This window comes from Dermacentor albipictus, chromosome 8, assembly GCF_038994185.2.
Source record: "Dermacentor albipictus isolate Rhodes 1998 colony chromosome 8, USDA_Dalb.pri_finalv2, whole genome shotgun sequence".
NCBI lineage: Eukaryota > Metazoa > Arthropoda > Arachnida > Ixodida > Ixodidae > Dermacentor > Dermacentor albipictus.
The window spans coordinates 74,522,321-74,550,294 of record NC_091828.1 but is presented as its reverse complement, the minus strand read 5'-3'; the positions used below and the strand labels follow the sequence as shown (position 1 = coordinate 74,550,294).

The 27,974-nt window shown below is 45.9% G+C and overlaps 1 protein-coding gene across 3 annotated transcripts; it reads right to left on the bottom strand.

The window, feature by feature from the left end:
- Window positions 1–15: 15 nt before the first annotated feature.
- Window positions 16–27,686, bottom strand: LOC135921820 (sodium-dependent glucose transporter 1A-like). Of its 3 annotated transcripts, XM_065456181.1 has the most exons (6): window positions 21,786–21,902; window positions 13,908–14,452; window positions 10,772–10,865; window positions 7,682–7,808; window positions 6,006–6,164; window positions 16–1,134 (listed from the first exon to the last, which is right to left on the bottom strand). In XM_065456181.1, exons 3-6 carry the CDS (start codon window positions 10,772–10,774, stop codon window positions 89–91), a joined length of 1,335 nt encoding a protein of 444 aa, XP_065312253.1. In that variant the 5' UTR covers window positions 10,775–10,865; window positions 13,908–14,452; window positions 21,786–21,902; the 3' UTR covers window positions 16–88. The 3 variants fall into 3 exon arrangements, with proteins under 3 accessions (XP_065312253.1, XP_065312235.1, XP_065312245.1); XM_065456163.1 differs by lacking the exons at window positions 13,908–14,452; window positions 21,786–21,902 and adding an exon at window positions 27,551–27,686; XM_065456173.1 differs by lacking the exon at window positions 13,908–14,452 and having other exon boundaries at window positions 21,786–21,948.
- Window positions 27,687–27,974: the final 288 nt, after the last annotated feature.

Sequence of the window (27,974 nt, the reverse complement as noted above, 5' to 3'; positions counted from 1 at the left end):
TGTGGCGTACCAGAGTAGTTCCAGTATCCTTTATTACCTTATTTAAGAAGAAGAGAGTCTTCGCTGCAGTCCAGAACACAAACAGCTTTTAAACGGAAAGTGCCCCATCATCGGGGTTGTCGTCATCGACGTTCACGACAAGACCCCCCCTCGTGTTCGCCATGGGCTTCTTTCTTAGATATAGGCGCGTACCAATAAATATAGCTACAGCTAACATCACTGCCCCAAAGCACACGTACAAGAATATGTTCGGGCTGGTGTCCATGAACTGCCCCACGAGGAGCGGCGGTGAGAGAGAGCCAATGCCCGCCGTAACCACCACGAGCGACATCATCTTGTTGCTGATGTCGATATGCGTCGCAACCCACGCCGTCATCGCTGCATTTAAGGGGCCCTGAGCAATGCCCGCAAGGGCGCTTGCGGTCCACAGTGCGATGGCGTTGCTGGAGCCCCATCCCACCAACACAGTAGCCGTGACGACCAAGACGACGTGCGAGACAACCAGGACATGGAAGGCCGACACCTTGATTGTTACTATCGCGGCGGTAAGACGACTGGCGGCGAAGCAGAAAAAGTAAACGGCCACCAGCTGCGACGCCAGTGGCTTTGAGAAGTGCAAGTCACATTTCACGGCGAACGTTGGCAACATCTGTGACGTCGTGACCTCGATGGCTACGTACACGCACCCGTAGGCGCACAGCATTGCAAGCGCTATGCGGGAGAAGCGTCTGCTACCGGCCGATTCTCGCAAACCAGAAGGCGCGTCATCCGTGACGTTTGTCCTATGTGTCTTGAAGCTTGCGCCGTCGATACAGTAGAGCACAACCATGGAAGTTACTAGGAATAGTTGGAAGCCGCTGGCTATTGCAAAGGCGTAGTGAATTTTGCTGCGGCCGTCGTCAGCCACTGTTTCGTTCACACTTTCCACAATACCGATTGGCGCAACGTCGGTGTCGTTCGAGGTTACGTTCATGCTCGGTATCGTCGAATTGTCAGAGCCGTTGCTTGGCGTAGACAGAAAAGGTCTCGCAACGAGAGGCGCCAGGAGACAGCCGACGCCGAAGGCTAGGTGAAAAGTTTGCAGGGCGGGGCTCGAGTTTCGGGGCCACATCTTCATGATCCATACGGTCGCACCTGGAAGCAAAGAGTGACGGTAAGTTCGTTGGTTAAGTGCTATTACATCACTCATCGTAACATTACTTGGATTGAGATAGTGAGGTCCCCACTTTCACTCACAGAAAACATGAATAAAGAAATACTGTATTTCCTTGTTTAATAAGTATACTATTAGGACCATACTCATTGGATAGGGCTAGAGCAAACAAAACTACGTCAATAAAATTTGCGACTCGACAGCGGTTGATACCGAAGAAAGACAAGGTCTTCTAGGTCCCATTAGTGCACCGTGTCGTTTGTTGTTCAGACTTGACTACCTTCGGGGACGACCCATGCTTTTAGACAGCACTATCTCTTGGATCGGCTCAAACATTTAAAAAACACAAACACACACATTTAGTTGCGCCTTTAGAGCGCGCAGTTTGAACGAGCGGAACTAGTGTTTCATTTCGGCATTTTCGCACTAATTACGCATTATTACTGTTCCGTATAGAAGTCTACGCTAACATGGTGCGTCTTTTTCGTTGCAAGCTTCATAATGAAGCCATTTCTTTGTGTCCCAGATGCATTAGGAGGCCTAAAATCGCCTAAGTTGATGAGACGACTGTGACCAGATATCCAGATCCCTTGTACCTCAAATTGATTTGCAGTCTGTAAAAAGGACCCCGTCTTTAAGAATGCAGTGAGTTAGAAACAGCAAGTACAGAGGCTCCATTATGCAAAATAGAAGTGAGGCGTGCAGTCAGGACACAAGAGTAGAGAAGTGGACGACACGAACGCCGACTATCAACTGAAGGCAGCACTGAGGCGAAAAAAAAAGAAAGAAGACACAAAACTCATCTGCGCATGCTCAGGAATGGTAACACCACGTGTCAATCGGGTACACGTGCCGGTGGTGTTACACCGTGACACGTGGTGTTACCATTCCTGAGCATGCGCAGATGAGTTTTGTCTTCTTTCTTCTTTTCGCCTCAGTGCTCCCTTCAGTTGATAGTCGGCGTTCGTGTTGTCCACTTCTCTACTCTTGTGTCCTGTCTGCACGCCTCACTTCTATTTTGCATAATGAATCCTTACCAACTAGCTCAGCTTTCTGTCGTCCAAAGTACAGAGGCGTCTTAATTCGTCTCTGTTTACGAAGGCAGTACACTTGCCGCGCTTTATTTCGCGGAGCTTGCATCACAGCACTTTATTGGAATTGATTTACGGCGTCTTCGACATCTGCAGAACTATTATTGATTAATGTGGCGGTGTATTGTATTACTATAAACCACAAAAGGTCAAATGCCGTTATTCTCTAAGCGATTCCTGTGGAGCTCTCAGCTGGCTGACCCACCTGTTTTACGTGAATTACGTAGTTACCATGACTCATCAAATCACCTCTGAGGGGAGAACAGGAATGTTTGAGTGGGTACTACCACGCATTGGTATCTCAGAAAACGAGGCATTTGACGCTCTAGCGACGTCAGCGCACAACCATGCACGACTTCACTGATGGTACTTTATGCAAATTCGACGACGCTCGACTGCTCATACGCCTTCATCTACAGCACTCACACCTAGGTGAACGTGTCGCCAAGGTATCGTAACCTTTAGCAGAAGTGATAGTTGGGCGAGTTGGTACGAATTCATAGTAAAATATTCTTGCGCGCACAATTGACAAGGACACAGTGAAGGGGACACACGAGCGCTTACTCACAACTATTTTATTTTCGGAAAGATACAGAACATATATACCTTAGATATCAGCGCTGAGCATGAGCAACAAGAGTGGTCAGTAAAACATAAACAGATTAAACACAGATTAAGAAGGTTCAACCAGTATTTAAGAAAGCGAATTCATTTTCAGTGATTACAACCGATGGTTGGCTTATGCATCTTTCAGCGCACTTTTTGGTATGAAATGCTTCTGCGATTTCACGTGTTAGTTTATTAGTATCTGAACCTGCATCAATCGCTGGCCGGGCTTTGCCTCACCACACTAGGTGTCTGTTCAGGTTACGTATCGGGTGTGCTAATGTCGCAGATCGCCTTACCAACTAGGACGCGCGCCGAGCCCTTCGTGCCTGGTTAGTGGACACTACAGCAACACACTCAAACACTGCCAGAATGCCCATCTTTCCACAGGTCTCGCTGTGTGTTGTTGAGCAAAGTCTAGCTTCTTAATTTTGCTCGAACTGCACTTAATGATGTCCTATTTCCGAAAGGTTGTGTTTCAACTCGATGGGAAATTCACAAAGATCTGCTGTAATTATTGTCAACTATACGGTACTAGACTCCCGTCTCTAATTCTCTTACTCTGCGTGCGATGCGATTTGTTTTGATTTGTTCTAATGTACTTTTGTATTCACCTTTCCGTTCGCTATCTCCCACCTTTTATATCTGTACTTTTGCTGATGGTGGGCATGGTGTCGATCCTTTTGCGAGACAATTGCTGGCCTGCTTCTCTTTCTCTGTTTGTGGTGTTTATGTACGAGTAACGAGTAGGTTTAAATACTACTACTACTACTACTACTACTACTACTACTACTACTACTAATAATAATAATAATAATAATAATAATAATAATAACCGTTATTCACAACATACTAGAGAAGCGGTCACCGTAATACATGATGTAAATATAGTACCCGCCGTGGTTGCTCTGTGGCTGTGTTGTTAGGCTGCTGAGCACAAGGTCGCGGTATCGAATCCCGGGGGCGAAATGCGGAAACACCCGTGTACTTAGATTTAGGTGCACGTTAAAGAACCCCAGGTGGTCAAAATTTCCGGAGTCCTCCACTACGGCGTGCCTCGTAACCAGAAAGTGGTTTTGGCACGTTAAACCCCATTGTTTTTAAAATGATGTAAATAAGTGCTGTTGGTTACCAATGTAAAGGGCACATACATATCACTACACAATATTAGCTAAAGCTATTCGAAATTGCCCGCTATCATTTATATATATATACACAACCTCTGAGACAAGGCTATTCGAGTCAATGAATTAGCCAGGGAAACAAGGCTAGAATATGTATATTTTTCTATTACCAATTTCTTATCCCAATTGTGTTTATGAGGCGACAAACTTATGCCATCTTCGACTGGTCGTTTCTGAGCGCTCTGCGCTCTCGCGAGCGGCGTTGTCTTCGGCTGGTTGAAAGAGGGTGCCCGCCCTGCGTTCGGCTGGTTCTTCTCGATTGCTCTCCTCCACCTTCGAGCGCTCTGAGGCGCTCCGAGCCCTGTCGTCGGAGCAGTCGTCGAAATTGAAACGTCATCGCCGAGCCGCGTTGCTGCTGTTGGCGACGGCCCACCGTAACCTAGGCAACCTAGGCCACTGCGACGAACGCTCGTCCCACCGGCGCGTCCGCCGGTTTTCCCCGCAGCGCCGGGAGCTTTTGATAAGCGAAACATCGGACGTTGGTAGTAGTCACGTGGTTTAGCATCTGCCACTGCCTCCTCCGAGAGCGAGTCGCACGTTTGGCTTGCGCGCTCGACCTCTACCTCTGAGCTCGGGGAAGGCCGGATCTGCCCGACTCTGCTTCGGGGGATGGAAGCGACCAGCCGGAGATAGCATTAGATTTCAGGCCACCGAAGAAAATAAAACCCGAAATTAAAGTAAAAATTCTGTATTTAAGCATGCTGTATAAAATTGAGGATAGTGCGACATACAAAGACAATGAAGAGCGACGTTCACAGCATTTTACTCGCAACATAAATTTCATTCGAGTAAATACGTGTTAAAATGCAAGGACTGCGCAGGCGCAAACTTGAATGAAAGCGAATCACTCCGCATTGGTGGATAATGCCACCCAAGAAAGCCAGCACAAAGATTAATCCGAGGAAAGAAACGCAACAAACAGGGGAGGTTTCAACCTGCTCACAGGAAATTCAACTCGCAGCGCAATAGTCCCACCAAGGGCTCACTGTTGCAAGACTCGAGTGCTGCTTGAACGAAAAAGAAAAGACAAAACGTTTTTGTCAATTTTACGAGGGCGATGTCGTAAGGGCTTACGGTATCGTGCCCCATCGCGCTTGCCTGTCGTTGCGTTAACAGCGATACTTTTATACAAAAAATGTAGGACGACACCTCGCCGGCACCACGCGCCCTCGGCTCACCAATCTTACTTCTGTCGGCACCCGCGTACACCATCGGCGTATGCGCGCATAATCGGGAGTACTGCGCACCTGCGGATTCGTTGTGGGACCTGTTTTGTGTAACCTCGTCGGATGTGAGTAGACCGCGTTATGGTATTCGTGCGTCTGATCTGTCCTGCTTCACAGTGGAGCCGAGAAACAGCGAACTGCAACCGCAAAAACGAAGAATCTCTCGCCAACCAAAATGTCGTTAGCAAGCTCCGATCGCTACTACCAAGGAAATAACGTAAACGAAGGTAATTTTCGACACAAGGTGGCCAACCTTCGTGAAATTATTATTCCAGCCCTTCTTTCTGGCTAGCGTATGCGAAAACATTGTAAATTTCGTATTCTAATGCAAGGGTTCCAGCGACGACACCGGAAGTCTGAGTGCGGCCCACGTGGTCCTCTTTATCATCAAACAAGCATCCCCACTCTGCCTTGAAATTTCATAGCGCAGTACTGGTGCAAGCCAGATGCCAGCTATATGTTACCCAACGTGCGGCATGAATTCGAGAGCCGCGGTCTATGCGGAAATTTCTGAGAACGCGCTCACCTGAGAGCACAACATCAGTCATACAGGAAGGAGGGACCCTGATTTTCAGGACAAAGAACGAATATCTTATTTGCCGCTAGAAATACGACATGTGTAAAAATAATAAAATGCAGTTGTTAGCCGCGCTCTGTCCTGCCGTTGCATACTCAAAATTATCATGAACCAACTATCCCCATACTATTGTCATGCGGATTCAACGCAGCATTCCATTAAACTCACCTGTGCCAAATGCACCCAGGCTGAGTCCTTCGAAGAAGACCATGACATGCGCCAACGCGAGGTACCCGCTGATCGGAATCATGAGCACAGTGAAGCAGGTTAAGGACATCATGATGATCGATATCACCTGCGTGTTGTACTTGTCGTACAGCTTGCCCCCTGTGAAAGTGGTCGCATAGCAAGAAAAACAAATTTGCAGATCACACGCTCTGTAGAATCCAACACAGTGCGGGAAATATTCCAGGTATCTGGTCACCAAGCATCGTTTAGATATCTTCAAAGCGGTACCAGATGGTCAGACATCAAACTCTATATCACATCTTTTATTTTCGCAACAAGATACACTTTGCAAAAATAGAATTTCAGTAGCCAGGGGCAAAAGCTGCTCTCTCGCTGCCTGAGGATGCTCCAGCCACCCACGCAGCAGCAGAGACAAGTCGCACACTACTTTTTGCTGAACAGATTGCTCAAGATTGCTTGCATTTATTTGTGGTAAGCGAAATCAGTCGCATTGTTGAGCTCTTCGACAACAAAATAAAAAAGAAAGGCATACTATAACAAACATGATAACGGTAATCACATATGGGAAAATATATAAAGGAGCAAGTTCGCGTGAAATTATTCGACAACGTTACATAAATATTTGATGTTTATGTTATTCTAGTGTAGGGCGAGCATTTGTGTGTGCGAGGTGAGCTTGTGGTGCACGGCAGATGGAAGGCGACGACGATAGCTGCGTCAGCGATGGCATGAATCAGTACTGATTTGTCGTACTACCGCGACTAAAGAATTGCGTGACGTTCTATACTCCTGCAAGTCTTACATTGAAAAGGCCTTTTTTTCCTAAAATAAAATAAAGCATTTACACGAGTGGTGAAAACTCTTCGTGGTAACTATGACTACCTTTTGCTGAGAGGTTGAATCCAAATAATTCCGCAGCCCTTAGCAACAACGCGTAACAGTCGGTCGGTAGGTCGGAGGCAATAAAATAAAACCAGTACATCAAGCTATAAAAAAGCAATGTGACGTTGAATATGGATATGTACATGTGTGAATATGCAAAACTGCAAGCGTGTTAGGTAAATGGCAAAGAGATTCCACAAAACACTGCTTGAATTCATACACAACCGATACATACGACAACATAATATACATATGCCAAATATTATGCCCCAAGGCAAACCTTTATCACAAAGAAAAAACAAACAAACAAACAAACAAAACTGCGAGCGCTCTGAACGTTTAGGATACTTTTCAGCGCTCATAGTAGGGCACTGAATGACAACGCTTTCCTTGAGGGCGCCGGATTGCACATTCATTTACCTCAATGAGTCGCCGAGAGCGTTCATGCCCATTTCTCGCGGTGAAATTTGACGGCCACAGAATCTAGAACAAGGTATAGGCAATTTATACATGCAGTTCTCATGAACAGTTACACGTCAGCCTCTAATTGCGGGCGCAGGATTTCTGTCTCCATTGAATGTTACCTTCAGGATACACACAACATGCGTGTGAAAACAGCCCCAGAAAAAGAAAGATGAAACGAAATTAGTTGTGCCAACTCCACCTGTAAGGACTCCTCCCAAACAATGCTACGCCAAACAAAAAAAGAAGAGACGGAAAAAAATGTGTTTGCCTATACCTCCGGTATATCGGCTGATGCCGGCTGTACTTACCTATGAGAGATCCAAGCAGGCCTCCGACACACCGCGTCGTGATCATTTGAGAAATGGCTGATATGCTGCTGTCGTATATTTCTCCAAGATCAAGCAGCGCCACCCCACTGAGAGCAACTATGAGACCCTAAGAAATGTCGTCAGTGAAACACAAGCGCGCTGTATGTGCACGAGATCAAACAGCTCTGATTTCACAATAAAATGAACAGAATGCTGGCAAGGTATACCACAGTTGTTTTCCACCTTAGATATAACATAACTGTTCTTATATATTTTAAGCTCTTCAATTAGTGAGCATCAGTTGTCCGAACCTGTACGCCTTCGTGCACCGCTATCAGACCTTCCTGGTGTACACTTCGGATAGAAATGTGGCGTAATGCATTAAGCCATTCCTCTCGCCATGGAAAAAGAAACATGTCATGGTCCCATACTTTCTTTAACTACGGCAGCTGTACTCCTCGGCACATTTGGATTAAAAGGTTCTATTACTTTGAAAACACCATGGATCTCCATAAACAGGATGCGGCAGACTAAAAGCACGTGTCGCCGGAATGGTGTGTGCTAACTGTTCAGAAAACAAACGTTGATAATGTCGTTTAATGTTTAAATTTAATTCCGCATAAATAATACAAAGTGAGAAGCCTATAGATAAAATTTAGGTCCTTTCTCATGAATAGAACTGCTACTATTCAGGTGGGGCAGATTCGGTCGAGCGTGTACGAATTGGGAGCTCGGGGTACCCCTCAGGGATCAGTCATCTCGCCACTGCTCTTCAATATCGTCATGAAGGGTCTATCAGATAGGCTGGGCGGCCTCCAGGGCATAGGTCACGCACTTTACGCAGATGACATCACGATCTGGTGCCCAGGGGGCTCCCTCGCTGAAATGGAGCAAGCTCTACAAGCGGCCTTGGACGAGACGGAGGCTTACCTCGCGGACACGGGTCTCAAGCTGTCTACGAGTAAATCGGAGCTGTTGCTTTACAGACCCGCAAGGCAAGGGGTTCGGGGTCTGACACCCCTCAACCAGCTACCCGTGGCATTATACGCGAATAATGGGCAGAAAATTCCCAGAGTCGACTCAGTTAAGATCCTAGGCCTGCTCATAGACGCGAGGGGCTGTAATGCCAGAACAATTACCCACGTTACAGCTAAAACAGAGAATATGTTGCGGCTAATTTCTAGGGTGTCCAACCGAAAGAAGGGGTTAGGTGAAGACAACCTCCTTCGGATGTACAACGCGTTCCTCATGAGCCATATTAACTATGTGGCGTCAGCTCTAGTGTGGACAAAAACGGAAAAGACCAAATTAAATACACTCATGCGCAAGAGCATCAAGAAAGTGCTAGGCTTGCCTATTGCCACGAGCTCCGACAGGCTAGATCAACTCGGTATGCACAATAGCATAGACGAGATCATAGAGGCACAGGTCACTGCCCAGGTGGTTAGGCTATCGTCGACCCAAGCTGGCAGGCGAATTCTCGACGAGGTTGGCATGGCTCCTAGGATAATGGAGGACCGGCGTATAACATTGACACGAGAAACGCGGGCGACATACCTGGTGAGACCCTTCCCGCGGAACGTACATCCTCAGCATAACGAGGGTAGACGTAAAGCCCGTGCACGAGCCATATTGAAGAAAGTTAGGGAAGACAGAGATTCCGCGGTCTTTGTCGATGCGGCGCAGTACGGGAACAGGAGAGTGTTCGCGCTGTCGGTTGTAGACGGGCGGGGGGTTCTTCGGTCCTCGGCCTCGGTCAGAGCGGCCACCGCGAGTATAGCAGAGCAAATTGCGGTTGCGCTGGCCTTGTGTGATCCAGAGCGTACCTACATTTACACCGACTCGAGAGACGCAATCAGAGCTTTCGAGTCGGGTAACCTCGCACGAGAAGCGGCCTCCATTTTAGAGAAAAGGGCTTGCTCCGGTTTTCATTATATCACGTGGTTCCCCGCACACATGGGGACGAACGTTCTCGAGGGATTCCCAAACCTCAACGAGCTTGCCCACGACCGTGCGCGAGAACTAACGCGCCGCGACGGTCTGGAGGCTCCGGAGGGGCAGGAAGGGCCTCAGCAGAACGATCCACTCCTCACATTTAATGAAATCACTAAACATTACCAACTTGGTCGGAGAATTTATCCTCTGCCTCACCCGAAGCTCAGTAGAGGTCAGTCAGCTACACTTAGAATGCTGCAGACGGGATCTTTCCCGTCGCGGGGATTCCTCAGTAGGATCTACTCGGATGTAGACCCTAGTTGTCCTGACTGCACTGAAACCTTTTGCTCAATGGCTCACATGCTCTGGCGATGTCCCGCGTTGTCTAACGACTTCCTCTCCAGCGAAGCCGAGTGGGAGGAGGCCATCAGAAGCACGGTACTCCGAAAGCAAGCCCAGGCTATCCAGAGGGCCCAGGAAAGAGCGGAGCGTCACGGCGTTCTGTCCTTTACGTGGGCGCGGCCAGCGGCTACAATGGCCTCCCGTTAGGAGGTCCTGAAAGTAGCTCCTCAGGACTAAATAAAGTTCGTTGTCTGTCTGTCTGTCTATGTGGCTTATGAACGCGCCATGCGGCAAGTCTGCGTGTTCATTTCACAGATTTCAGCAGTTGCTTAAGTATACGCTACTCGTTGTTGGTTCTGCAAGCAGTATGACAGGGCAACCCACAACAGCGTAGATATCACTACTGATAACCCGCCATGACGCTGTTGACGCTGTTGACAAGCCTGCCCTAAACGCTGCACCCTCACATAAACTGTTGTGTAGTCGATGCTGACAATATCTTCGAGGAGAGCTCACTGAAATATTCACCATCTTCTAGCATCAAAGCTTTAACCTTCAGAAATAAAAAAAAGAAATTATTACGCGATTAAGACTAGCACTATTCACATCTGACATTGATCATGAAGCAGTCATGACGCGGATGACTAACATACTTGAAACGCTGGCGTTTGAAAATAAATCTTTGTTCCGCGGCCGATTAAGAGAGAATCTTCAAGGACAATTATCGAGATGTTCAACCACCTCTTTTCGCTAAAACTCGTCTGCTGAAATTAGGAGGATTCGATTACATATTAACATAAATAGGGTACATACCATTCCCAGGTTACCGAGGCTCACGTTGCACGTTCGACCCACGTTGAGCAAAAATGCCCTTCGGGAACTATGTACCACTTCGGAAACTTCATCGCTGCAAAATCAACGAGACAATTAGTGTTATATGGCACAACGAAAAAAAAAAAAAACACGTTAAGAGTCAATGTCATTGGGTGCTTTTGCGAAGCATTTGCCTGGAAGGCAGTGTATATACTCGCTGATTTCGCCCATTACGCAGCGAAACATTCCAGAGGAAATTTCACATCGTACGATTCTGCGACTTTATTTGGCATATATACACAGTAGTTGCGCTTCATGATGATATTTAGAACTGCGCTTCCTAATTTGAGCAAACGAAGTGAGGAGTGGGTGATAGTGCTATACTGAACCAGTGAATATGCCAGTTTCTTTTCATGAATGCTTGCAATAAGCTCAACACACAACAGTAAAACATCTACGGCTAAAAGTACATTGTGCGAAGTCTGTCATTAACAAAGTAGCAATTACATGTGTGCGATACGTAGCAGTAATTAAGGCAGAGCCGAAAAACGACGTGAAATAATGTCTAGAAAATAAAAGAAACAAAGCTGCGGGGTATTTAAAACCTACGGAGAGTTGAACCATGCCTTCGGCAAAGCATTACCCAGAATTAACTCAACCTTTGTGCTTGTGTTTTTTGTGATAGTGTTTGCTTGGCAAAGCAACTGTATCCCAACTGAGACTTCCGTTTCTCTACTACTGTTCCGTAGAGAATGACCGCAGATGGGGCCCTATGTAGCACTTTTGCACTGATGAAACGGAAGTGTATCTGGTGAGAAAGAGAATAATCTCCTTCACACCATTAGGTTCCTACTCATAGCGCATTCCTCTCCGGCGTTGTACTTAACCACTGCACTGAGGCACTTCAACTCACGAAGCCATAGACGATGAAAACTGAATCTCATTGGGATTTTGGGGCAGAGCTACTGAGAGCTTTCACTTTTCGTAGAACGCAGACCTGTAATATCTCCGCAAAAGGTCATCGGGAGTAGACGGCATCGTCATGCTACCGAAGGTGTCCAACTATCCGCGAAGCTTCTTCCAAACTATAATATGTGTGCTAAATTCACCACTTAGTTTAATTACACTTTGGTTCACAAACAACCATCTCAGCCAGTTACCACTCGACAAACATTAATTAAATAACTTTTAAAGCTTGACGCCCCGATGCTATACAGTGCTTATGAGGGACGCCGTAGTGGAGTGTATCGATATCAATGAAATCAAACTCAGATCATCAAAATTCTTACATATCACGTGAATTCAAGAGCTGAAGTTTAGGAGGTGGTTTAACTGCAAAATGTTTGTTCTAGTGGGGATATTTTACAAATCCTCTGCGTAAGACTGTTCCATAGATTTTCTTTATAAAAGACACGCCATACCACCGCAAGTGTTGCGCGCCATGTAAGTCGCAGGAAGAAAACTAAAGAAACCAATTACCTTAAATTAAATCAATCAGAGAGAGAGAGAGAGGAGGAGATTAGGAAGTTTAGTCCCCACAGAAGACGCCGAGCATGTCTCTGCCATCTTGCTCTCTATCCCACAAATCGGATAATTTCAGATATGATAAAACGTCCCTCTTGGCTGCACCTCCATTCACCGTCTGTGTTCCACTGAGTGATATGGCGGATTTCTTTCTTTTCTTTCTTTCCCGCAAATGGAACGAATTTACTACTTACTGCATGAATATTTATTTTTCTTTTGGGGAAAATTTGCCAAGCCTTTGTTTAGGCAAGATATGTCCAAACAAAGGTGAATTTTTTAATGAAACCCAAAGTTGGGGTTTTGCGATCAAAACCCGAGGACGCTTATTTTGAGTTGTGAATGCAAAAGCACTAATATCCAATTTAACGCCACTGAGCGGTTGTTCGAGTTAATACTCCACGTAGGGCAAGCGAGGTCGTTGAGACGCTTGGCGCGTTTGATTTGGCCTTTCCGAGGCGCATTAGAACGCAGGCGAGAACTTGTACTAGGGAGCCCACGTGTAAGCTTGCATGTAGGCTACCTAGCTTGCGCAGACTAGGACCGCGCGGATCACACAGGCTTCCTAGAGCGACAGCGAAGGCGATGTGGCCGCGGCAAGGCCTCCTAGATAGCAAAAGACCGGTGCACTTCGGTCAGTGACGTCGTGCTACCTTTCCGGACTGCCACAGAATCTGATGCGGACACTCTCGATTAAGCCGGGGTGATTTTGACGTCACTACGTTCGTCCGCGAAATTCTGGTCCAAGTAGCATGATGTCACAAAGCAGAGCGCATAAAACAGAGTGCACAGGCGTACAATCTAGGAGGCGCTGGCCGCAGTGATGCCCTCTCCCCTCACGCAACACCTGGTGCTCTACTGTGCCAGCTGGTGTTCCCTTTCGCACGCTCCACTCCATCGAGGCATGCTCGTGTCGTGGCGTTGCAGCCATCGGGAATTTAGGTTCCGTTTCGCTGCTACAGAGGCCGGTGTTTTTCGCTCAATGAGCCAGGAGACGATTTCGCATCAAAACTGGCGCGTATCATAAACGGTACCGCATTGTGTTACGTGGGTATTTTGTGACCATGGAGAAAAGCATTCCTACAGCAGTAAACCCCCCAAAATATCCGAGCCAACAAACAAACCTTTAAACATTGTTATAAAAAGTGAAGCGTATTTCTCCTTGACGTATACATAAAAACTTCATCAAATTTTGGTGAGCACCCCTGATTGATTAAAGCGTAGCATTAATATGTAGGCCGAAAACTTAAGCACCCTTAATTCTATACGAATGTATTTAAACAACCCTTCATCTGGGGTTATTTGGTATGAAATCATTCTGTTTACTACGCTGTACTATGATGCAAAGGACAAAAAAAGAAAGCATTGACGCTGTCACGCGTATGTTAACGCCTGGTACGCTTGCTTGAGCGAGCGGAAGGAACACAGGAACGCAAGGTGCAGCACACACAACATTCATTCAAAATGGACTCTTAAGGACAGGAAAACACGGTAACATTCGAATTATCGCTCACGGCATGCGTCCTCCCTTAGTAAGCTCACCGCGCACACTACCGCGTTTACAAACGTCTGTGCGGCGATTGTCTATTCACTGTAGTAGGAGCGCTTACAGTACCGGTACTGTTCGACGCGAGTATCGGCGTCCCCCGGTCTGTGGTCTGTCGATGCGATCTGGTCGTCGTCCGTCGTTGTCAGTGTCCGGCGTCACCGATGCCCCAGCCGACGTGACGACGGCACGGTCCCTGAGGCGCTGTCGCGCTCCGGCAGAGCGGGGCTCGTGCCGGCTGGCGCTCCCGGTGCGCGCCAGCCCAGCTTGGTTCTCCGGACGGGATGGTGACTGGCTGTAGCCAGCCTCCGCGCGTCTACGTTCAGCGGCAGCAACGCTGACGTGTCCTAGCAGGTAGGTCCGGGCCAGCGGTGGTTCCAGGGACGTCGGACATCTGCTCGCCGAGGCTGGTACTCAGGCGGGACGTCGATGTGTCGCCTAAGATCTGGGGCAGGACCCAGACAGGCGATCTCCGGCCGTCTTGGAATGCTGTGCCCGGTCACCACGTCTGACCACGTCCTTCTCTGCGCGCGCCCCTTCTCCAAGATGGCGGCTCCACGCGTTCGCTCCGCTCTTTCTTCCTCGTCTTCTTTCCTTGTCCACGCTTGTCACTCCTGACAGACGCACATGTATTTGTGTTGCGTACCGTATCTATTGGCATATAGGTGGACCTTCATTCTATAAAATGTTGCCCAATATGAGCTATCACCCTATATTCGTGTCCAAGTAATTTCGACCTATATTCGTGAACAAAGCTATCTAAGCTACCAAAGCTAGCAAAAGTACCGAACTAACGGAGATTCTCCGTCGTGCCTGCCGTCTGCAGAATATCCAGATCGGCTTTGAGAAATACTGTACGTCCAATGCGCTCGACGGCACTAAGGACAACGTTGTTTGGGGTACCGAGGATGCCTGCGAAGCATCCGACGAGGACGACTTCTCTGGCAGTTTCGACTAGGGTACAGTTTTTGGCATCGACTAGCGAGATTTATAAACCTAAGCTTGCTGTAAATAAAGGTGCATCATGATAACCGTTTCTCGGTCTTCTAAAACAAATGGGTCAGCCTATATTCAAATTAGAATTTTTTTATTTCACCACGAGTTGAATATAACGAGCACGAAGCGTTCGCTTCTCGCTGCCAGCCCTCATCATCACGCCAATGTTGTGACAGCGAGTGCTCGTTGTCATCGAGTGACATGTGTTTATATATTGTCTGTGTGTGCGTCCTACCAGCTTGTCTAGGTGTATCTAACGGTGCGTGTGTGTGTGGGGCGATGCCCCTCCCAACTTCACTACACACACACACTTGTAAAAGCGGGTACTGTAGTCTTCATGCTGACAAATCCAACAAAACAACAGTTGATGGCAAGTTTTCTCTCAGAATTCCGCCCACATAGGCACACAGGTCTCTCCAATATTATTCTTTGCGTGGTTGGAAGAAGTATTCGAGCTATTAAACTGGGAAGGCTTAGGATTGAGGATCGACGGTGAATATCTCAGCAGCCTTCGGTTAGCAGATGACATTGTCGTGTTCAGCAACACTGGGGACGAGTTACAACAAATGATTGAGGGCATTAGCAGAGAGAGTGTAAGAGTGGGGTTGAAGATGAATATGCAGAAGACAAAGATAACTATCAATAGCCAGGCAAGGGAACAAGAGTTCGGGATCGTCAGTCAGCCTTTAGAGTCTGTCAAGGAGTACGTTTACCCAGGTCAATTACTCAAAGTGGACACTGATCATGAGAGGGAAAATTACAGAAGGATAAAACTGGGTTGGAGCGGCATACGGCAGACATCGTCAGAATCTGACTAGAAGCTTACCATTATCATTAAAAAGAAAGGTGTACAATCGGTGCATTTTGCCGGTGCTAATTAACACATGAAACAGAAACTTGCAGACTGAAAAAAAAACAGCTTGAGAACAAGTTAAGGATCGCGCAAACAGCGATGAAACGAAGAATGCTAGGCGTAACATTAAGAGACAGAAAGAGAGCGGTGTGGATCAGAGAGCAAACGGGGATAGCCGTTATTCTAATTGACATTAAGAGGAAAAAATGAAGCTGTGCAGGTCATGTAATGCGTAGGTTAGATAACCGGTGGACTATTAGGGTTACAGAATGGGTGCCAAGAGAAGGGAAGCGCAGTCGAGGATGGCAGAAGACTAGGTGGGTCGATGAAATTAGGAAATTCGCAGGCGCTAGTTGGAACTGGTTGGCGCAGAACAGGGTTAATTGGAGATCGCCGGAGAAGCCTTCACCCTGCAGTGGATATAAAATAGGCTGATGATGAGGTACGGTTTCTTTACTACGTATCCTCTGCTTGGGCAGCTAGGATTGTCCTTCGGGCGTCGTCACCCCATGCTGTAAGCGATGATGCTCGGCCGGCTGCACTAAGCAGTTAGTGGTTACCGTGCTTTGCGGTGCGAGACGCCTGCAGGACGTGCCTTGCATACGTGTATTGCTGAGAAAGTTAAATTATGTGGCTTTACGTGCCAAAACCACTTTCTGATTATGGGGCACGCCGTAGTGGAGGACTCCGGAAATTTCGACCACTTGGGGTCCTTTAACGTGCCCCTGAATCTAAGTACACGGGTGTTTTCGCATTTCGTCCCCATCGAAATGCGGCCGCCATAGCCGGTATTCGATCCCGCGACCTCGTGCTCAGCAGCCTAACACCATGGCCACTGAGCAACCACGGTGGGTTGCCGAGAAAGCTGTCACTGGACAGTACAAAACAAGTTTGATCTACCACACTCTGCATCATACCGTGTTTGTCGGGGCCGTCTAACCTAACCATCTTTCAAAGCAAAAAATCATAATCGCTTCTTATAATTTACCGGTATTTAATCAGTGTTGCCATATTATTGACTTTTTGTCTGCTTACGGCATATTTTCTATCTAGCTATCAGCGGTTACGTTAGTGACTTGAACGAACAATTGCAGATATTTTAACGACTTATAAGTTAGAAAGGTTGCTTAAAGATGGCCTTATATAACACACTTTAATATTCAAAAGCTACGTGTAAGTGACCGAAACTCACTGTACGATTCATTGGCTCCGTGACCATGATGAACCAACGGTTGCCTTCACACTGGTAGCCTTCGCATTGTGATTGTGCTGGTCATCATATAGCATTCACATTGCGCGCACAAAATGAAGTTTACTTATTATGTTCAAAACCTACTTGAATGCGTTTAAACGCTGAAGGTTCTGCGGTGTCGCTAAATCCATTCGATTGGTAGTCGTGCGGAAGCGTGTCAGACAGCTACAATTCGTAAATTGCAGTATGTTCCTTAAAATAAATCACGGAGTTAATTAGGGAGTTTTTTGTTGTACTTATTTTGTTTTGTAAACTTACTCGTGTACCACGCTGCTAAGATCTTGTTTAACATCGCAGTATCTATAAATAAATAAATAAATAAATAAATAAATAAATAAATAAATAAATAAATAAATAAATAAATAAATAAATAAATAAATGAGAACTAAATAAATAAATTGGTAGAATATGTGCTTCCATTTCTCGTGCTAGTGTGTCTGCTTCTTCGAATAATTCAGCTCAAGGACACGAATCATGTTATCTGCTACTGGCGATATCCCAAAATTCCGTAAAACTAAAAAAATAATAACCCTGCATAGATCAGATGAATGTTTTCTGGATGATCCAATTGATTTCAAACCACACAAAAAGGAAGCAAGGAATATGCAAAACGTTTATTTTTTTTTCTACGTTTCGGCCGGTGTCTGGCATTCGTTACTGAACTCTCTCAATCTCTATGGTGATATATATATATATATATATATATATATATATATATATATATATATATATATATATATATATATATATATATATATATATATATATATATATATATATATATATACCAACTTGCATAGCCGCGTATGCGAAACTAGGTATGTGACACGCTTCAATGCACTTCAGTGCCGAGAATTTAGGTCACTGAACATGGGCCACGAGGAATGTGCTCCTATTCAATAAACCTTGTTAGTCCCAACTTGTATCGCTGGGTAGGAGCCGCACTTCAATGAAGTGAAATTGGATGATAAGCAGTCAAGTAGTCTATTATAGGAATATGAAAGGCGTTCAGGAAAACCTCGGAATTTCACCATTCCGTCTGCCCTCACAGCTTATAGCCACATGGGCTATAAGCTGTGGGAAAAAAAAGACCTTTTGCTTTGTTGTAACTTAAAATCGAGAAAAGAAAGTTTGTAGGAAAAAATGGGGTAGAGTAACGATGATTTTATAGCCAATAGTCGTTTTACGTGCCACGGACGCCGTAGTGGAGGTCTACGGAAAATTTTGCCCAACTGGGGATCTTTAACGTGCGCTACGATGCACACGGGCGTCTTCGCAGTTTGCCTCCATTCAAACTGCAGTCTCCGGAGCCGGGGATTAACCCGCAATTTCGAGCCGAGTATACTAGCGCCTTAGGTACTCAGCTACCCCGAAGGGTGATAGAGTAAGGTTCTACAGGCATATGAATGTGATGAGTCCAGGTATGTGTGCAACGATTCCCCACTACTGCTGGTTCAAAACGTATGTGGCCCAGGTTTAAAGGGCTGGAAACTAAATAGCTGAGGGTCGTCACGAATGCGACGGTTTGACGTGATTAGGGCAGCTCATGGACTTTCTCTGTTTTCTCGCCAACATGGACTAATGGGTCGTCTACGGTCTGATAGAGTAAGCGGCTACGGTGTGATCCCAGGTGGGCGATCTCAGGTATGTGGCATTGCGTATGTGCCTCTCATTAGTTGGCCCATTTAGCGCGAACGTGTTTTACTGGGTATATGTCACTGAATATACGTCGATCTTTCATAAAAGCAATAGCGACAGAGAGATATTTGCCCCCCTACCCGCAAAATAGTTGATGCGCCGCTGTTTTGAACAAGGTTACGAACACATTTATTGTCCTGATCAATGGTCATCGCGACTATACGTACGCACACACATTCTCGTATCATCTCCGTTATTAAATGCGTAAGCATGTCTATGCCTAACTAACGAGAAATATGTCCGTCCCCCTGAAACAATGGCTAATACGCCGGTAAAAAAAAAGCAAAAAAAAGTTTTTCAACGTGGCCTCCCCATTACGAGAACAGAGCAGAAGTGAAATCCTACGCTGTAATGATGATGTGCCGGATCCAGCTGTTGAAAAAGATGACACTCGAGCCATTGCTAATGACGATAGTTTTTTAACGGGCACGAAAAATGCACGGCGCCCTATCCATAAACAGTTTCGCTGCAATAGTATGAACAGTGAACACATTACATTCTGCCACAAATTTGTTCGCTCGGGAGGAAAGAAACATTTGCGCTCCTTCAGAAAACAAGCCACAACTGAATGCATATACTACATGATACAACAATTAACGCTTGCTTCACAGAACAACCTGAATATCCTTCTTGTTCAAAAGATTGTCGTAGGTTGATAAACAGCAAAGAAACACCCTGAAATTTTTTGTCTAGTTATTGCAAGTGTAAACATTTTCGAAACACCCTATTAATTTACGAATTGTTTTTTTTTTGGCGTTGTGTGACAAGCCAATGGCGTACATTTTTTTCATTAAGAAAAAAAATCCGCAAATTATTTGCACTGTTACGGTCGCTGTGTATTTCATTGCTGGACATGACACAAATTCTGAGTAGAAAGGTTAGATTCGCATTTCCTTTTATTTTATTAGGTTGAAGAATTTCTCTGTGTACAGTAGTATACGATGCGTCGCGCGGTAAGGGTCAAGTGTCTTCTTAGACAAATATGAAAGGTGTTACGAAATTCATGCTGGAGAAAGTTTTCCAACCAACGAAGCTGTATTGATACACAAGGAAATAAAACTACTCTAATCAACGCCCAACTCAATTTTAAAATGGTGCTACTTCGCCTCAAGCAGTCGTTCGTGAAAGCAAAACGACTAATATTCAAGTGAGATGACAAAAAAAACGCGCACTCACAAACACACACACCATTCGTGGCGTCAAAGCTGCGAGCTATAATCTGGCCTAGCTAGATGGTAAAACTAGAACTGCGCGTACCAACATCCACGTCAGCAGTTTCTAGCAGCCATAAATGCGTCCCCCGTGCGCAGCTGTTCGGAAACGCGACATTTACGGTACTTTATTCGAGCTGCACACATTTTCCCACGCACGCAAAAAAAAAAGGAGCCATGATCTTAATAAACAGGACACGAGGCCAGGCTCTCGCAATAATCATTCGGAGTAATGAAACATAAAAAAAATTCGGATGTCTCATTTTTTTCATGACGCACGGTATGTATTTAATGGGAGTGGCAGCAAATTATTTGATTCTCCTGTTTGGCCAATCACAGTGTGGTTCAATCGGCCGAATCCATTTCTCATTTTCAGCAAATACTGTTGGCTTTTTGCATCCAATGACTTATACACATAATGTTTCTGATACATGGCTACTATGGACCTTTCAAATGCGAGAAGGTAAGCTTTATCGCTTCCTACCGTATAATGTTAGAGCCCATTTATACGAAGCCAGAAGAGAGGTAAGTAGCCTAGAATATCGCTTCTTGCTCGTAAAGGAGTGCAGTACATTGGAATGGTTTCGTGATGATCCCCTACTCTATCATTAATTGCTTATATGCGGTGATTATAAAAGGCTTCGGTTCATGACTTCATCACTTCAATTGCTTTGTATCCAATGCGTTGTTACCTGGTGCTTTGGTTCATCCCCATGTGCGTTAGACATGACTGAAACAGTACTGTAGCTCTCGTAGTAATAGATGACTACATCCGAATCGAAATCATTTTGGCATTCGAAAGCTTTATTCCACAACTTGAAAATTACTTCAACAAAGCTTAATCTAATACTGTATCGATTAATAAAAGGCGCGCAGAGGAGATAGCGCCACAAAGCTTTTCATCCTGTTTCATGTACATTTTAAGCGCATCCATTATTTTGTTGTGCATAGCAGTTGACGTTATGTACAGGAAAGGAGACTACCTGATCTACGAAACTTTCTTGAATGTATCTATACTAGTCGCGAATGCTTCTCCATGAATGGGCGTGCGACTTCACTAAACGATAGGAAATTACTGTCAAGTCGCAATTGCGCTCACGTCCCACTTTTTTTTCCATTTTACTTTTGGCTCACTTATAACCTTGTCCTCATCACTGCGTTACAGAGCTTTGCTTGCTACTTTAGCTACATATGTGCTTCCCGGCGAATAGTTCATGCCCGTGGCATATTTATAGCCGCTCTTCTCGTCAGTTATGCCTCCTCAGTTACCTTCTCGTCAGTTACCTCAGCGTAAAGTTAAGGGGAATAATAGAGACTAATGAGGGCGCCTCATCATGAGTGTGAATATGGTTAAAAATTATGTTTCGCCTTTATGGAGCTTTGTTCGCCAAAGACTGATGATGGAATCTCTTCCCTTCCAACAGATATGAACAGAACAGTTTACGTGATATAATAATGACGTTAGGCTCTTTTTAATTGGAGGTCCGGCACATGCATTATTTCTATGGACTCTCAAAAGTATAACCAACCTGCTTATGTCCTAAATTTAGAAGGCTGCTGTTTCAAACATTCCAAGAGACAATGTCTTCAATACAGGGCATACATATTTTATCGTTTATGCCGTTCCTTCATTATGAATAGGTAACCACATTCCTGGCCACAATAAATTATATTTTAATCAATTCCGTTAAATTTATTTGCTGTCAGGCGGTGTATTTCTTGGAGTCCCGAAATCCACAACATTGGAGCTGTCGTTACACGGAAACGATTAGGTACACGGTTACCAAAGTTTCAACAGAGAAGAGTTCTGAATATACAGGCTGGGAACTTTCGCAAGCTTTCCTGTTGTAGAATGTGAGGAGTTGCTGCGAACGAAATAAGTGTATTACGTATAGAACACTAGGCACATACGGATTAAGACAAGAGCGAAGGCTTACCAATCACCGACAATGATCGGCTGCGGCTGATAGCGCACGTCCGTGCGGTCACTTTGCGGACTTTCACTCATCTTTAGTCACGACATAAATCAGGCTACAATCCGACTGAGGGAGTTTACCAGAAACCACGCAGGCGGTGGCAGGCGCGACACATGCGGCACAAAACGAGCCGTAGGAATAACGTAACCCTCGCGTAGCTCCATCGGCAAGAGAGCAGCTGTGCGCAGCGAACAGAACAGAACGGATTCGTCACCCGCTGGTGGAATGCAACAGAGTGGAGCGATTGCCGGGGAGTGATAGCTCAGTGGGAATACAACCGCAATAGGAAGCAGGAAAGGAGACGAGTCCATGGAGTTGCAATGTTGTTCGCGCTCAAATTCAAAACAAGAACAGAAAGAAAGACGTCGACAGAGGAGGTCGAAATGAGATACCTTCTATGACAGACGTTGGAACGGGAATCACCCGACTAGCGACGATGTCACCGCGGAATGAACACGAAAAGAACTGCCATGTCCGTGGTAGCCATATTAAAAGGCCTTCATGGCAGGGAACGGAGCATATGTCAAAGGGATTTGCGTGTGGCACCGTCCGAAGTCGCCTCCAATTGCTCTCTATCTGACGCCTGCGCTCTGTGTCGGTCTGTTTCTGTCGGGAGCCGCCGACGGTGAGAGTCAGGAGACGGGGAGAGAATGCGCCATTGCAACACCCTCTAGAGAACTTAAGGCCTTCTGGCTGACCCTCTCCCCTTGAGCTACGTCACGCAAAAGAGGCCTACATAGAAGTTCCGTGCAGCGTGCTACGAAGCTACGAGTGGCGCACCTGTGTTGAAAATGAAGCGCGGAAGATATAGAATGGTTAACCCGGGATGTTCGGAGAAGACAGAGGGGACGACGGCGGCGACAACAATTCGATTAGTTCCAGGAGCCCTACCGCTCCTTGAATAACTTCGGGGTTAAACAAGTCCCGCCATGCTGGGCCATGCTGTTGCATGCTTCCGAACGCACATCTTTTTCTAGACGTGACCAGTGCATGTAGTCTCAACACTTGTGCTGTGCTTGCGATTGTGTGTACCGCGAGTCTTCATTGCACATGAATGTGGAGTGCCATGCCAAGATATCCCTAATAAGTGCTGCGTGCCCAATTGCCGGAGCATTTACACGTACAAATCGGGGCAGAAAAATCATGTCTTCAAGTTTCCGCAAGATGAAGAAGCCCAGAGTGCCTGGATTAGGGCTCTACCACGTGCAGACTTTAGTAAAAAGTAAGATGTACATTTGTCTTTGATTGTATTAGATTGAATGATTTGTTCTATGTGTGTGGTGTATGGTGCATCATGAGTAAGGAGTCAAGTTTCTCTTTAGCCAAGCATGAAAAGTGTTACAAAGTTAATGCTGGCGTAAGTTTTCGAAGCACCGAAACAGTATTCATAGACAAGAAAACAAAATTGCGCGATAGCACGCCCAACTCAATTTTCAAAATGCTGCTAATGCAGTTCAAGCTGATGTTCGAAAAACAAAATGAGTAATTTTCATCTAAGGTCAGGAAAAAAAAAAGAACGTGCTATTCGTAGCATCAACGCCTGGCAGAAGTAGGTGGTAAAAATTAGAACTGCGCGTACCAACATCCATGTTGTGAGTTTCTAACAGCCACGCGTGTGTCCCACGTGTACAGGTGTCTTGAAATGCGACATTCATGGTACTTGTTTCGTGCCGCACGCGGTTTCCCCGTGCACAAAAGAAAAATGCACGCAGTAACTCCTCTTCTAGTTGTCTAAGTTGCCTAAGCGTTGTGCCACTTGTCCATATCTACTCAGCCTGGTGTCATTATCAACGTTATGAAACTGGATCCTACCAGTAGAAGCGACAGCGCTGCGGCGACACGAACTGGTGCGGGTGGCACCGCAAGGAGCATTGATGACGGAAGCAAAGTACTGCAGGTGGCGGCGCCAGGTGCGCTGATGGCGTTCGGATTATTATAGGTCATTATCGCTCTTTAGCGCCTTATCTATCCACGTCGAACGATTATGAACCGTGACCAAACGTAATGAGGCGGCGACTTCGTATGGAACTGCCGCACGGAGCGTACGTTGAAAGCGATCTGCGATACGGACAGAGTGTGCCGATTGCTGATAGCTTCGCGCGCTCTGTTCTCTCCGCTTACTTAGCCTTGAAGAGAGACATGCGGGCCCGTATCTTGAAAGCGATGTGGGAAAGTGGCATGTGCTGTGAGAGGTCCATGAGTGCTGTGTTCTGGCCGCTTCGTTGGCGTTGAAGAGAGAGGCAGCAGCATGGTGAATTCGCTCGCTGCGGCGGGCGCTATATTGAAAGCGGTCGTCTTACGGGACGGATGGAGGAACGGTTTCTCGTTGGGTAAGCATAAAAATGCTTACGCATTGAAAATGGAACTCTGATCTTAATAAACAGGACACGAGGCCAGACTATCGCTTACACCAGGATTTATGGAGGTTGGGATGGGTGGGCGGGAGGGCGGGAGGGGGGAAGCAGGGAAGCATCACTGACCAAACAGTTATTTTAAAAGAAACATACGTCGAATCACGTTCTCTATACAGTTGGCTGCTTGAACCCACGTATGCCTAAACGTTGACAAATTAGAAATGTCAAACAATTTTTTTCATAAAAAGCCTTTCAGAGGCGTTAAAATGTAGTAGCAGCAGTTTGGTGAGAGAAACATGTTTTGTAACTCCCGTTTTTGAGCCGTTATCCGTATAGGAGACTAGGAAAACGCCATCCTTATTGGGAATAACATAATTCAAGATAGATCTTCCCAACACTGACGTCATATTTTTCACAACTCACGTTAGAAAATTCATGGGAGTTGCAACAAATTATTTGTTTGTCCTTCAGAATCACAATGTGGCTCAATCGGCCAAATAAATTTCGCATTTGCAGCAAATACTGTTGGATTTTTGCATCCAATGACTTATACATATAAGCTTTCTAGTATATGACTGCTATGGGCCTTTGAAATGCGAGGTAAACTTTATCGTTTCCTACCGTGTAGTGTTAGCGCACTTATACGAGTCGAGAAGAGAGTTAAGTAGCGAAGAATATCGCTTCTTGCTCATGAAGCAGTCCAGGATATTGCAGTGGTTCCGTGAAGTTCCTCTACTCCATCCTTGTTAGCTTACATCGGATTATTATAAGAGGCTTCGATTCTTGACTTCATCATTTCAATTGCTTTGTATCCAATGCTTTGTTACCTGGCGCTTTGGTTCATCACCATGTGCGTTAGACTTGACTGAAACAGTTCTGTAGCTTTCGCACTGATAGATGATTGCATCAGAATCGAAATCAACTTGCCATTCAAAAGATTTCAGCCATAATTTGAAAATTACTTCAAAGTTTAAACTAATACTGTATTGATTAATAAAATGTGCGCAGAGGAGACAGCGCCACAAAGCTCTTCATCTTGTCTCATGTACATTTGAACAATCTTATAGGGTCAACAGCGCAAACAGAAGGCGACAGAAAGAAGAACAGAACACTGTCGCCGTCTGTATACACTGTTAACCCTTTAAGAGGCCTTACCAACTAGCCCACTAAACTATCCTTTTGAACATTCTAAGCTCATTGATTATTTTGTTTTACATAGCAGTTGGCGTCATGTACAAGAAAGGCGACTAGTTCATCTACGAAATCTTTTTGAACGTATCTATACTATAGTCATAAATGCATCTTCATGAATGGGCGTGCCGTTTGACTAGGCGATAAGAAAATACGTTCAGCTCACACTTGCGCTCACGTTCCACATCCTTTCTTATAAGTTATAACCTTGTTATAACCTTGTCCTCATCACTGCTTTACAAAGTTTTGCCTGCTACATCCGACACCTGACTCGGATCCCCTGACACCATCTTGCTTGCTTGCCAGCAAAAAGGCCACTTTCAACTTTTGCTAAAACTATTGCAAGACATCAATCGTACTTGCCATCAGAGTTTACGCCCGCTACACGATTGTCAGATCCATTGTGGTGTCTGCACCAGCCGCAAGTTCAACTGACAATTCCAGGAATCGGAAAGAAAGCTGGAGCGCCATTGCAAGCTTTGAAACAAGCAACATTGGAGCACATTCACAACGTGCACAGATTCCGGCAACATGTATACACAGATGGTTCAGTAAAACTCAACAGCTCTGCTGCTGCAGTCATCATCCCGGCACAATCTGAGGTAATGAAATTAAGAACTTCATGTGTGACCACATCGACGGGTGCAGAACTCGCGGCGCTCCGTGCTGCACTTGATTTCATTAAGCAAAAGCCACCGCAACAATGGACCGTCTTTAGTGGCTCCAAGGCAGCCCTTCAGTGCATACGAAGCCCAATGCGCCACGGACCGAATGAACAACTGGCCTCAGAAATTCGGCACATATATCATCAAAGCTATGACAAGGGACACGACATAATCTTTCAGTGGCTTCCAGGACATAGTAACATCAGCGGGAATGACCACGCCGACGAAGCCGCCCGATCTGCACATGAAAGTGGTCAACGAGTCTTCATGCCGCTTTCGCGAACAGACGCTGCGGCTGAGCTGCGATTGATGTCCCGTGAGTGTACTTTGCCCCTGTGGGACTCAAATGCTTTCACCATGTGTCGGTTGCGTTCATTGTCTCCGGACATACGGATGCACCTTCCGCCTGGATTACCACGACGTGAACAGACCATGCTCTACCGTCTGTGGCTAGGCGTTGCCTTTACAAACTCATATGCTTTCTTCATAGGAATGGCCAACAGCCCCACGTGCGACACATGTAACATCGACGAGACGCTCGCACACATTATCTGTGTCTGCCCGCGATACTGTGCTGAGAGACAAGTGATGTGCAGAGTACTGGACCAGTTGGACAATCGTCCACTTTCAGAACTGAAAGCTTTAGGCCAATGCTCCGAAAGAACATCCGCGTTGAAGGCCTTACTCGCGCTGGTAAGGTTCTTGCGGTCTACGGGGCTTCACGACAGACTCTAAGAATGCCGCCCCTTACCGCTCTGTTGTGTACGCGCTTTGTTCGCGCTTGTCTCCCTTTGTGTCTCCCCCTTCTACTCTGTGTCTCTTTTTATCCCTCTTAACCCTTCCCCCTGCGCAGGGTAGCCAACCGGAACTACCTCTGGTTAACCTCCCTGCCTTTCTCTGCATTATTTTCTCTCTCTCTTTGCCTGCTACTTTAGCTACATATGTGCTTCCCGGCGAATAGTTCATGCCCATGGCGTATTTATGGCCGCCAATCTCGTCAGTTACTACCTCAGCGTAAATTTAAGGCCGAATTATGGAGACTGCTGAGAGCACTTCATGATGAGTGCGAATATGGTTAAAAGTATGTTTAGCCTTTGTGGAGCTTTATTTGCCAAAGATTGATGACCGAGTCTCTTTCCTTCAAACAAAGGCACTAAACAGTTTATGTGACTGAAATAAACTTTTGGTTAGGTCAGTCTCTTTTTGATTGGATGCTCGGCACACACATTATTCCTATGGGCTCTTGAATGTACAACGATTCTGCCTAGTGTCCTACATATAGAACGCCGCTGCTTCAAACAGTGCAAGTGACAACGTTTTAAATGCAGAACACATATATTTTGTCGTTTATGCATTTTGTTCATTATGAAAAGGTAATCACATTCTTGGCCACAGTCAATTATATTTGAATCAATTTTGCTAGGTTTATTCGCTGTCAGGTGGAGTATTTTGCGAAGTCCCCAAATCCCTGATATTGCAGCTGTCCTTACGCAGAAACGACAATAAAAAGACTTACCAATGACCGACAATGGTCGGCTGTGGCTGATAGCGTACATCAGCGCGGTCTCTTTGGGGACTTTGACTCATGTTTAGACACGGCGTGGATCAGGCTACAATCCGACTAAAGGAGACCACCAGAAACCAGGCAGACTGTGGCACGCGCGACGCACGCGGGACAAAACGCGCTGTAGGAAATACTCAACAGCGCTCTGCTTCATCTGCAAGAGAGCAGCTGTGTAGAGCGAACGTAGCTAAACGGATTCGTCATCCGCTGGTGGAATGCGACAGAGTGGAGTGATTGCCGGTGAAATACAACCGCAATAGGCAGCAGAAAATGAGACCAGTAGAATTGCAATGGAGTTCGCGTTTAAGTTCAAAACAAGAACAAATAAGAAACTGTCGGCAAAGGAAACGGAAATGAGATACCTTCACTGAGAGAC

Bases quoted from the DNA above. Each gene is read 5' to 3' on its own strand.
- LOC135921820 (XM_065456163.1), bottom strand. From the start codon at position 27,621: ATGAGTCAAAGTCCCCAAAGAGACCGCGCTGATGTACGCTATCAGCCA. The intron at 10,866-27,550 runs GTAAGTCTTTTT...TTGATTTTGCAG, and splicing joins CCGACCATTGTCGGTCATTG to CGATGAAGTTTCCGAAGTGG. The intron at 7,809-10,771 runs GTATGTACCCTA...GACATTTCTTAG, and splicing joins GCCTCGGTAACCTGGGAATG to GGTCTCATAGTTGCTCTCAG.